The sequence below is a fragment of the Gambusia affinis genome, linkage group LG12, assembly GCF_019740435.1.
Source record: "Gambusia affinis linkage group LG12, SWU_Gaff_1.0, whole genome shotgun sequence".
In the NCBI taxonomy this organism is placed as follows: domain Eukaryota; kingdom Metazoa; phylum Chordata; class Actinopteri; order Cyprinodontiformes; family Poeciliidae; genus Gambusia; species Gambusia affinis.
The window spans coordinates 15,584,831-15,597,056 of NC_057879.1; the positions used below are offsets into that span (position 1 = coordinate 15,584,831).

The window sequence follows — 12,226 nt, forward strand, 5'->3', positions numbered from 1 at the left end:
GCAGATGTGGAAGATCTAATCTAGATAATGATGATGGGATGCAATAACAGCGATATTTTAAAAGACAAAAGCATGTGATTTTAGATGCCATGTTTGAGAAATAATAAAAAAAAAGGAGCCACAAATAACGCTTCTTGCCAAAGTGGCCCGAGATCAGTTTGTGTAGTGCCGCTCTGCTTTGTGAACTAAAAAATTCATCATGAGAGCTAAAACTATAGTGGCCATGAAACAAACCTACAATAAGAGGCTCTCCTGAGATCATACTTATACTCGCACACCATTCTTCCTTTTGGCCACAGGCATAAATGGCTCTCTTGAAAGAGTCTCTTTATGACTGTCTATTGAACATAACCTTCCATAGTCTAAGTTATTTCTAACCATGTATCACAATTATTTGTACTAAAAAGAAAAACTGTAAAACTTAGTCATGCAGGAGCATTTTGGACATAGACTGCCATGAGCAGACCAGTGCTTCCTAACCTCAAGTGCAGACTATGACAAGCATTTTAAAAAGGATGTATGGAGAGATTTTAAGCAACAAAGCAAAGAGGACATACTTGTTAACTAAAGACAATAAACCAATCTTTAAAAACTAAAAATAAGCAACAAATTATAGTTTTACTGAAAACTGAGTGCTCTTCCCAAACCACTTTATGGTAGTTCTTAAGTGTTCTAAAATGAGTGCTAAACACTTCATTGTGCATTAGAGTACTAGTAAAACACTTGGATGTTATATTTAAGTCAGTCAGGCCAAACATCAATATCTGAGTGTGTTTTGCGTGGCACCCATGTTACAATAAAGGTAAAGGAGAGACTTGCCTCAAATGCAGCTATTTTATGGGATGTAGGCTAGTAAGAGTCGGAGTTTGATTTATGGACAATGTTTAGAGATTCAAAGTGATTAAGAGGGGTTTAAAATTACTTTAAAAAATTGTGTGTGTATGCATAAAACAGTTTCTTAATGTCATTATAGGTAAATACAATTACTGATGTTTAAGTGAAAGTGAATCTTTTTCTTATCCTTTTATGGAAGGATGATGGGATAGGTCAAGTGACTTGAGAAGGTGGGATCTAAACCCCGCCTCTCACCTGTGACCTCTGGAGATAGGCACCACCGCACTAGGGATAAGCGTGTAAAATAATTGACTGATTGATTGATTGACTCACGGATGGATGGATAATGTCCAAACATCATTTTCTGACCTCAAACTCAAGCAAACTTGGATTAGGCCACACCAAAAAAAATCCAAGATATGTTTACCCCTGAATGGCAAACAAAATACCTGAATACGGGTATTGGAGTGGCCTTACCTAAATGGAAACTTAAATTAGATTTAGATGTTGTGGTACAACCTTAAACAGTTTGTTGATAAAAAAACAGAGTTGGCCAAAATTCCTCCACATCAAGGTAAAATATATATTGCCAGTTACCACAATTGTTAATGGGCTTGTTACTGCTTCAGTAATTACCCCCTGGGGCAGGTTATTAATGTCAACCTTCCCTTTTTTGTAGGGGCAGGTTGACATTAGTAACTTTTAAAAATTGTTTGATGAAGTGAAATGGAAATCTTCAAATTGTCAAAAAAAAGCAAAAACGGAAGAAATCTGTGGGGCAGCAAATACTTTTTCAAAGCACAGCCTATCATAGCCTGCTATTGGATGCTATAGCCTGCTAGGTATTGCATCCAAGCAGTTCATTGCAATCATGTGATATCATGCTAATTATATTTCAATTTAATAAACCAATGGTTTCCAAGTTAGGGTTGGGACCCCACATTGGGTCTCAAATTAACCCATTTGAAATATTGTGATTCTCAGAAATGATGGTACAGAAAAAAAGCCATGCTGTAAATGTTAAAACATAAAAAAGAATCAATACTAATAACTATATTACACAATGTTGAGTGTTGACATTGTTTGTGTGGTCACAAAACACCATCTCAATTTCAATTTTTTTTTGCATACTCGGTTGACAGCTGGGGTCCCAAGAGTCTTCCATTGTTCTTTTATGGGTCAGGAGCAGAAAAATTTGGGAACTCCTGTTACAAACAGTGCAGCTCTAGCACAAATGTTTCTGTATTACAACCTATTTCAACTGTGAAAGGTACGGAATGCAAATATTTTATGTTGACTACTTTTCTTTCAACAGCCTTATGATAGAACAGTCAGGAATAACAAATGAACAAAACTGCAAAATTGTTTCCATCTCCCCTCCCCAGAAGAAAATAAAACTCAAAGAAAGCTAAGTGCTGGCCTCTAGTGTTCACATTAAGCACATGCAGGACTGTAGTCTTTTACTGAGAATCAGGAGAAAAATAAACAGCACAAAAATCAGTATGCATCACTGAAGAATTTTAATAATAATGCTTTGTGTAAATGCGACAGCAGTATTAATACTTTTTAAAAGTAGCTGTGCGTATACAATGAATATGTAAAAAAAAAAAAAATCATGTTACTTTTTGTTCTAACCATATAAGATTGAGAAAACAAGATGTAGCACAATATAAAAATGCATCTAATGTCTCCTGAATATTTCATACATGTAACCAGATGACTTCAGACATAATATCAAACACCGTCAAACACAACGAGAAGTAGATTATTCTGCTTTACCTTTTACCATTTTCAGTAAACTAAACATTTGACTAAATCTCTGTAACATTGGTTGATTTGCACTAGAGGTTTATAAGGAAGCATTTGGTCAAAGTTGAATCAACAGCTTGAAAAGGCACAAGAGCATGTCTGCACACCTGTTCACTGGATCGCAAAGGAACAGAAGAATCCCAACCATCGGCACAAGAAAGAATATTAGTTCTTTCTAAAGCATAATTGTTTCTACTGATAGAAGAATCTCCTCTAAACATTCAATCTGAAGAAGGAAGATCATTTCCTATGAAAGTAAGTAAATGTGGAATGCATTCCCTTTCATTATGAAGTTGCATTTTCCCACCTTTATTCTAAGAGAATATTTGTTTAAAAAGTTCTCTGATCTGATTCCAGTTTGTTAGCAAGATTTTCAAGTATTAAGAAATTCATAACATCTAAAAAAATAAACAGTTTTTTTTTGGGCAGTTTGCCATTTGATAAACTGTGATGAAATACAACAGCTTTAGATTGCATTAGAATGTAGAATAAACCACTAACTTTCATCTACAAAAAAAAACAACCTAAAGATTTTTACAATTCCTCCAACTCATGTGGTGCCAGAGCCGGAGGCAGCGTGGTTCCACATGGACCCTGGAAATGGTACCTGTGTCCCATCAAACAAAGTAAAAGATAACACAAATGTTAGAACGCTGAGGAGTAGTGCTGATATATCTGCTAATGATTCTTTTGGTTTCTTTTGAAGCTAACATTATAAATGCAGACTATCACATGTTTTTAAAATAGAAGTTTAGAGTTGTTACTGACTTACATGAAATATTCAGTCTTTGGTGTTGTATTCATATTAAATTCTGCAACCGGAACACCTCTGGATGCAACCCGGGGACCAAACATGGCTGCTGGGTAAACAATGGATGACGTCCCCACCTGCAAGTAAACAGGGAGCAATGACCCAAGAGTCAACTTCAGATTTCTCTGGACAATGCTGCAATTCAGGTCAAGTCCTTAACACTCTGGAAAAATACAGCATTACATAAAACTGTCAAACAGGTGAAATGTAGTTGTACAAAGTAATGTACAAAGGTTCTTCTGCCACATAAAAGACCACTTACCACCAGACAGAGGTCACAGATTTCAATTTCCTTTTCCACATTAGTCAGAATGTGAGAGTCCAAGGTCTCCCCAAAGAAGACGACATTGGGCCTCAGAAGACCGTGGCAGTCTCTCTCCTCACATCTTTATAGAAGAGCAGCAAGAAGTATAGGTTAATTCAGCTCCTACTTACAGTAAAAACAAAAAAGAAACACAACAAAACAATGAGGATTCAGTCAGCTGAGAAACATGTTTCAAAGGCAATGTCCGTCCGTCCATCCATCCATCCATTCATTGTCCCTAATGGGGTTGGGAGAGTTGCTGGTGTCTATCTCCAGCTACGTTCCGGGCGAGAGGTGGGGTTCGCCCTGGACGGGGTCGACAGTCTGTCGCAGGGCAACACAAAGACATACAGGACACACAACCATTCACACACCCTCACACCTAGGGAGAATTTAGAGAAACCAATTAACCTGACAGTCATGGTTTTGGACTGTGGGTGGAAGCCGGAGAACCCGGAGAGAACCTACGCATGCAGAAAGACCCCGGGCTGGGAATCAAAGCCAGGACCTTCTTGCTGCAAGGCAACAGTACTACCAACTGTGCCACTGTACAAAGGCAACGTCAAAAATAAAAATGGGGCAATCACCTAAAAGTCTGAGAAATTAATACAGAACATTTTGGTCATATTTAGGCAAAATTTGACCTCGAAGAACATCACTGCCCTCTGGTGGACAAGTTCAATTCTTTGTGTTGCCACTGAATTCAAAGGGCATGTGGAGTTGCGTCATATCTCCTGGAGCCAAACCTTTCGTGTAAAACATGTATAACGCCTACTCATCATTCAGCCATTCATTTATGAAGGTTTGATTCACAACAGAGTTGAAATGAGAATACGATAAGTGGGACAGCTTCGTAAGATGTGCCATTAAACAAATGCTTTCATGCAAATGTGTTAGCAGACAGTTCCTTTCATAGTTTCTCTCATTCTTCTTCTGCATCTTCTATTGAAAAATTATCCCTACTGAGTGATGCTCCAATAATGCTGTCAGCCTGGAGGGCACAAATGAAGTAAAGCAAAGCTAAACATTTAAATCAGAACAGAGGGCTGTTTGGGAACAATGTTTCTCAAGCTGTATTCTTTTTACGCTGTGTTTGTGCGTATATGTACCACGCTCATGCATTAGATCGCCTGTTTACTCTAATCAGAAGAGCATAAAATGACATTCAGCTAAACCAAAATGAACTGAATGTTTTAGTTTGGTTGTTTCTTTGTTCTTTTAGGGCGAGGCATAACCGGTTTTCATTTTGCTTTTTATGTTATTAAAATCTAGAAAGCATATAAAATAAATAGAATATAAAACATGGACTTTTTGTACCATATAAGAGCAAATGAGTGAAATTGCTTAAGTGTTTTAAAAATAAAACTTATCACAATTTTTAATAGTTATTTTTTACTATGTATACATATTTAACCAGCTTGAAGGCAAGGCGATTAAAGGTTCTTCTGTCAAAATATTTCAGGTCATAGACATAAGGAACACTCCCCTGAAATCAGTAAAAAGGGGAGCCAAAAAGCTTAGGAAATATATTTGTCAGTGTTAATAATATGGTGTGTAGGTACTCTCACCTTGGCAGTTTATCTACAGGAATCTGTGCATCAAGAACATTTGCACCAGGTGCTCTGAAAACAAACAAAATGTGTAAAGTCAAACAGAAGGGATCAGACCACAAATTCTGAATGTTCATTAGTGTGTGTATATTCATGGAGGGCTGCCTACCCTTTGCTCTTTAAAGCAGCACATATGGGGCTTTGCTTGTTCACGGTCACTTGTCCACAACTCATACAGCGTGTCTCCAGCAGACTGCCTGCAGTTGCGTACGCACAAATGCACACATACACAAAATGCAATGAACACAAAAATAATACCATCTTTTTAATAGTTGTGGTGCTGATTGGGATCTTGAGAAAAAAACATTCCAAACATTCAGTGCTGAGTCTTAATGTTTCACTGGAATACCGTAATCTCTTTCCAAAAACAAGATGCATGATATTGTCAAAAACATGTTTACTCCATCATCCTAATTGTTGAATGCAGGTGTTGTAATTGCTTTCATGACACAGGTATCCAAACAAGCGCATAGAGATGCAGACTCTTTTTAGAAACATTTTACAGAATGGGTCCCTCTTGGGAACCAGTAAACTCCAGCTGTAAATAAAGAGGGATGCAATGCAGCAGATGCTGAGGTTCAAAGTGTCACCAACATTGTGAATGATCAGTAGCTACAGACCTGCAAGCTTCACGTAATATTACAAAGAACTTCATAAAAAATGAGTATCCATGGCTGAGCAGCTGCAGTGAAGCTTTACACCAAATAGTTCAATGTAAAGTGTTGAATGTAGTGGGGTAAAGAACACTGTCACTGAACTCTGGGGCAATGGAGACAAGTCCCTGGCAGTAATGACCATGATCATGAGTCTCAGTCTGGCAAACTAATGTGCAGGTCTGTCTTTGGCATTTACCAGGAGAACAGCACTTGCCTGACTGCATTGTGTCACACGTCAAGTTTGGTGCAAAGAGGATTATGGCGTAGGGCTCCTTTTCAGGAGCTGAAATCATCCCTTTAGTTCAAGTCAAAGTCATAAGGCTTCACCATATAAAGACATTTTTTGGGTAATTTTATGACTCTGTGGAAGCAGTTTGGGAATAAGCCCTTATTTTTCAACAAGATTCTGCACTAGAGCACAAAGCAAGAGCAAGACAAGGACGAGGAGATTTGGTGTGAAAGAACGAGGCTGACCAGCAAAGAGCCGTAATCTTAACATAGCAGAAAATCTTTTAGGATGAGATTACATCACAGTCTGGCCAAACAAATGCGGTTCAGGAAGAACAGTCAAACATTACAACAACTCCTTAGCTTCACAGGAAGCAAATCCAGAAGAGTTTAAACTGTTATAATTGCAAAGGTTGGTCTGACATTACAGTATGTGAAATAAACATGGGGCATCTCTTAAACTCCTAAGAAAGCAAAGGCAGACATAGTATTTCTAAAAATACTTTTAGAAATACTATGCTAAAATATTTATCCCTCTTAATTGTGAAGAATTCTTTGAATGTTTAAGGTCACAACAAAATCCAAAACTCAAACACAACCATGTCTCTTTCTTTGCACTCTTTATGACATGAGGACATATTGACCAAATGGCTGACAAAATGTGTTATAGCAGTGAATTTGTGCACTTCATATGCTCATCGAGTGTCTAAGACCCTTAACACTTCATTAGCTATGAAGAACCTTCATGATATTTTTTCTCTATTATACTGATTTTATTTTACGTTTCAAGTGAAAGGATCAGCTTCCAACAGAAAAATTCAAATCACATTTTGATATGGTCAATTAAAAATGTGCAGAAAAAAATCTAGACAATTGCTCGTCATGTTCTTACAACTTTCATCACTACAGAATTTCCTACTAATACTCACCGTGAACCTTGAGCACATGCTTTGACCCAGCCTGTCGGTGCAAATCATCTTGGCACTGGGTGATGACTACCACTGAGCGCCCCTGCTTCTTCAGACGAGCTTCGCACTCTGCAATGGCCAGATGGACGGCGCTGGGCTTCTTATCCAACACAAGCTCTCTCCTGTAGTGATAAAATTCCCAGACCCGAGAAGGGTTGCGAGAGAAGGCCTCTGGAGAAGCAAGGTCCTGTGGGGGGGTAGATCCGCATGGACAAGTTTAAAGAATGGAGCTCAGAGGGAAGAATGTTGTAATCAGACAAAGCTTCTTTGATTAAATGTACCTGGGAATGCCACTTCCTCCACTTCTCATGTTCTCCCCTGAAAGTCGGTATGCCACTCTCTGCACTCACACCTGCTCCGGTGATGATTGCTATGTTCTTGGCTTTAGCGAAGGCCTTTCGGAATTCAGACATGTCTGAGAGTCAAATAAGAACTTATCAATATCCAACAAATTAAAGTTTAAATCATCTTAATTAAACAAAAGGAGGTACATTTTTTGCTATGTTTTAAAAAATTGTAAAAATGAAAAGCTGGAAACTTACAAAACTGTTAAAACTAAATTTTTGTAGTCTAACAGTCATGTTGTTTTTAGAATTTTCTCACCTCCATAATGTTAGGATTTAAATTACGGTACCCTATACCAAGAACATTGTTCATTTAAATAAAATTCACCCAAAATCTCAATTTAGTGAATAGAGTAATACTTATTTATTTGTCTTTAAGATGCAGTATATCCCAGTTACATTGAATATTGCAATGCCTAAACATTTTTAGACCCCTTTGACGGATGTGAACGTTGGATATGGTGTTCCCTCGCCCAGATGCGGGTCATGGGACCGCACTCTGGAGCCAGGCCTGGAGGGGGGGCACGATGGCCACGCCTCACAATCATTAATGTAATGAATGAAAAAAGCATAATAAAAGTTGAAAACACGTCATGGGTTTTCCTAAAATAGCACTAATATCTTTAAAAAAAACAACTCAATAATGTCTAGTCTAGTCCGGGCTCAGCCCAAAGAGGAGACATGGGTCACCCCTCCCATCGGCCCACCACCTGTGAGAAAGGCCAAAGGGGTCGGGGCAGTGTGGGATGGATGGTGACCAAGGGAGGGGGCCCTGGCGATCTGATCCTTGGTTACAGAAGCTAGCTCTTGGGATGTGGAATGTCACCTCTCTGGTGGGGAAGGAGCCTGAGCTAGTATGTGAGGTTGAGAGGTTCCGGCTAGAAATAGTCAATCTAACCTCAACACATGGCTCTGGTTCTGGATACAGTCTCCTTGAGAGGTGCTGGACAAACTTCTACTCTGAAGTTGCCCATGGTGAGAGGCATCGGGCAGGAGTGGGCATACTTGTTGCTCCCCATGAGAGGGTATCTTCCCTCTGCCTATGGGTGGGGGGACAAGTTCTGAAAGTTTGTGCTTACAGGCCGAACGGCAGTTCAGATGACCCTTCTTGGAGTCCTTTGAGGGGGTACAGGAGACTGGGGTGGTGGCTTCAAAAAGGGGGGCCGGAGGGTGTGCTCCAACAGGGGGGTCACACTCTTTAGCCTCCCTGGCAAGGACTATTGAGGAGTCCTAGAGAGGAGGGTCTTTCTAGGTGCGGCCGAGGTGTTGAGGCGATTCGTTTTGGTGGCCTTAGGCTTGCATCTCTGCTTTTTGCAGGTGATGTGGTCCTGTTGGCTTCATCAGATGATGATCTGCAGCTTTCGCTGGAGTGGTTCGCAGCTGAGTGTGAAGCGGCCGGGATGAGGATCAGTGCCTCCAAATCCAAGGCCATGGTCTTGAGCAGAAAAAGGATAGAGTGCCTTCTCTGGGTCGGCGGAAGTTGTCCTGCCCCAAATGAAGGAGTTTAAGTATCTCGGGATCTTGTATACAAATGAGGGAAAAAGGGAGCGTGAGATCGACAGACAAATTGGTGCAGCATCTGCACCTGTAGGGTGTCTGGGTTTTCCCTTAGATACAGGGTGAAAAGCTTGGTCATCCGGGAGGGATTCAGAGTAGAGCCGCTGCTCCTTCACGTCGAGAAGAGCCAGTTGAGGTGGCTCGGGCATCTGGGTAGGATGCCTCCTGGACGCTTCCCCGGTGAGGTGTTCGGGGCACATCCCACCGGGAGGAGGGGAGACCCAGAACACGCTGGAGGGACTATGTTTCTCGGCTGGTCTGGAAATGCCTTGGGATTTCCCCCGGAGGAGCTGGAACAAGTGGCCGGGGAGAAGGAAGTCTGGGCCTCCCTTCTTAAGCTGCTACCCCCGCGACCCGACCCTGGACTGACGGACGGATAGACTGATTGATGGATGGATGGAAAAACAATTTTCTACTAGATACAGCCTGGTAGAAAGAGTGGGTCTATGTGGTTCTAAAAAGCTCTCGTTTTACCTGAACTGGGTCTTCCTGGTTCAATCACTGGTCCTGTTGTCACATGTGTGGAGCACATGCGAAGACCAAGTGAAAAGACAGCTCGGCTTTTGAGAAGCATTGTCACTAAAAGATCAGAAGAAACAAAAACATGCCAACCTTTTTTAATAGCATGTCATTTTACTTTCCACACATAGTGTCAGACTTCTTTAAGGTTTGTAATATTTCTTATGAGATTTAAATATCCATTATGCTAAAACAAAGACTATGTTTTGCTCCTGAATGTAGCTTTTATATGAATATTTTTCAATTAAGAATATCACCCAATTAGTTGTGATTTACAAGTGTTACAAATGTAAAAATAAAAAATAGACACCAGCCCAAAAACTTTACCGAAACACATTTCAGAAAGCAAGACCCAAATGACTAGTATTTTATCATCAAAAACAGTTTTCTGTCTTATTGCAGAGCTGCCTCATATAAGGTGTACATAAACCTGCAATATTATTGGCAATTTTGGCTGCAATAAAACCTACACTTATTGGATTGCTCCTGGCCAAAACTGTAAACTAGGACACTGAAAACCCATACAACTGGCCAAACATATTGTTAGCCAGCAGAGCACATGTCACATTAGAATACTTTATATGCATTCCCAGGAAAATGTATCCTATCAAAGCCCGTTTCCACTGCATTCCTTGACAAATTAGACACCATCAAATACAGTTCAGATGATAAAGTTACACAATTTAAAAACCACCAAAGAGAGCTTCCAGCATTTTGGTTTTGGGCAATGAAACAAATGGATGAGTTTGCTCTTGATGCTTTTTGTAGCTTCTCGTGTCAACATGTCGTCTAAATGACAATAGGATATTGTGCAAAAATACTGTGCTGTCCGAGAGGTATTTTTATTGCAGCAAGAAGCTGCAACAGTGCCGACAGAGTCTGTGGATCTTTACACTGATAAGGCAAGTAATGTACACACAGAGGAAAGCTTAAGAATATGTTTGTTTAACGTAATACCCAACAATTGGGAAACGGGAGAAAACAAATACTTGAACTGACACACCTATCAACACAAAAAAAGTCAAACAAATGGAAACAGGTTGAAGTGAATGCCAGATCTTCCATTCAAAACAAGGATTATACACCCCTTAAATCTCTGTCGGTATTCTGACATTACGCAGCGTTTTTTTCTGATGTTACCTACATTTTTAACTTGAAAACTCGCAAGCATAGTTTTTAAGTAGCAGCCTAATGCCGTTATATTTCAGGATTATTTTTTTTTTACAAAATGCACAAGTATTGTGTTGCCCAACAGTCGTGAAGTACGTGACTGGCTCCTAAAGATGTCGTCGGAGCAAAGAAAAGCACGTAACCTTAACTTGCATCGAGAAAAAAACAACGTGGACGACAGCACTTTTTTGAAGGAACTTACATGTGGAGCTAAATCGCACCGACTTCGACAGGAGTTTCTTTTTGTCTGACGAGAAAGACACGCTGGGCTTGTTTACCTATCTGTCCTCAATTATCAGGAGGGGCCGCAAAGGAACAAGAGTGTCGTAAAGCCAAGAATATGTGTAATTCGAGTGCGCCCTCTAGTGTCGGATATCCTTAACTGTCGCCCAGGCAGGTATAATTATTCACTCTCCAAAACAATTTTGGCTCAGTTTACAACAACAACAACAACAACAACAACAACAACAACAACAACAACAACAACAACAATAATAATAATAATAATAATAATAATAATAATAATAATAATAATAATAATAATAATAATAATAATAATAATAATAATAATAATAATAATAATAATAAAGGTAGTACTGCTATTGATAAAATCAAACATATTCCAAACTGTTTCATTTATTTCAACTGTGGACTTCACTTTCATTTTCTACGTGAAAATACTAATAAACTGAATGTATAAATAAAAAATAGAAATACAAAAAAATGAAGTTTTTTCAAAATTTTTAAATTGAATTTGTTTAGAATTTTATAATTTTTTGATCTAAAAACTAAACTAAATTACACTTCATTGAATTGTGACCGAATCACTTTATTCTATTTTATTCTTTTTAAACTAGCTGATTCCCAATCGCAATATTAGTTTATTTATTACTTTCTTGTTTTAAAAAACTCTTCTTTTTATTATTTTTTTTTATTTTTTACATTTTTATCATTTTACACCAACGCCTCTCCCTCCTGCTCTCTCTCTCTCTCTTGCCTTCTTCTCCCGTGCATGTGTACTCCCTCCTCCTCCTCTTCATCGATCGCTGCCTCCCAGCGCGCGAGTGGCCGTGCTTCTGTCCCAGTCGGCCAGCAGTCATCTCTGGACACTGGTTCAAATTGATGGCGACCACACCGGCCAGCAATTCAGACCGAAGACCGCTCAGGAGGCTCCGCTCCACGAGCGACATCCCATATCTGGTTGAAGCCAGAAGATCTTTCAATCTGCGGACAGGTAGGAGCACATGCCCGCCCTGCGCTCTGATCCTCAGTGTTAGACGCACGCCTGATGTCGCGGTGTCCACTGGGGTAGTTGTTATGGTTCAATACGCCCCTGTTTTAAGCGAGGAAAACGACCGCATCTTATTTCCCCCTCGTGGACCGGTGTTACAGTTGTGCGGTGAGGTTTATTCCTCC

The 12,226-nt window shown here is 39.7% G+C and overlaps 2 protein-coding genes across 2 annotated transcripts in view; one reads left to right on the forward strand and one right to left on the reverse strand.

The window, feature by feature from the left end:
* Positions 1-2,331: 2,331 nt before the first annotated feature.
* Positions 2,332-11,156, reverse strand: LOC122841233 (NAD-dependent protein deacylase sirtuin-5, mitochondrial-like). The gene is made up of 9 exons (XM_044134370.1): positions 11,013-11,156; positions 9,596-9,700; positions 7,502-7,635; positions 7,182-7,407; positions 5,478-5,565; positions 5,327-5,380; positions 3,717-3,840; positions 3,416-3,531; positions 2,332-3,250 (listed from the first exon to the last, which is right to left on the reverse strand). Exons 2-9 carry the CDS (start codon positions 9,693-9,695, stop codon positions 3,178-3,180), a joined length of 915 nt encoding a protein of 304 aa, XP_043990305.1. The 5' UTR covers positions 9,696-9,700; positions 11,013-11,156; the 3' UTR covers positions 2,332-3,177.
* A 693-nt stretch (positions 11,157-11,849) lies between these two features.
* The window catches only part of LOC122841234 (phosphatase and actin regulator 1-like), a 46,146-nt gene continuing 45,769 nt past the window's right edge, over positions 11,850-12,226 (forward strand). Inside the window, exon 1 of the mRNA XM_044134372.1 lies at positions 11,850-12,044. Coding sequence (XP_043990307.1) covers positions 11,933-12,044 — 112 coding nt within the window. The 5' untranslated portion in view covers positions 11,850-11,932. The remainder of the gene's footprint in view (positions 12,045-12,226) is intronic.

What these genes read in the sequence shown, in the direction of transcription:
- LOC122841233 (XM_044134370.1), bottom strand. Translation starts at nt 9,695, where the DNA reads ATGCTTCTCAAAAGCCGAGCTGTCTTTTCACTTGGTCTTCGCATGTGC. An exon ending in TCTGTGACCTCTGTCTGGTG is followed by an intron (nt 3,532 to 3,716) that starts GTAAGTGGTCTT and finishes GTTTACTTGCAG; the next exon opens with GTGGGGACGTCATCCATTGT. An exon ending in CCAAAGACTGAATATTTCAT is followed by an intron (nt 3,251 to 3,415) that starts GTAAGTCAGTAA and finishes GATGGGACACAG; the next exon opens with GTACCATTTCCAGGGTCCAT.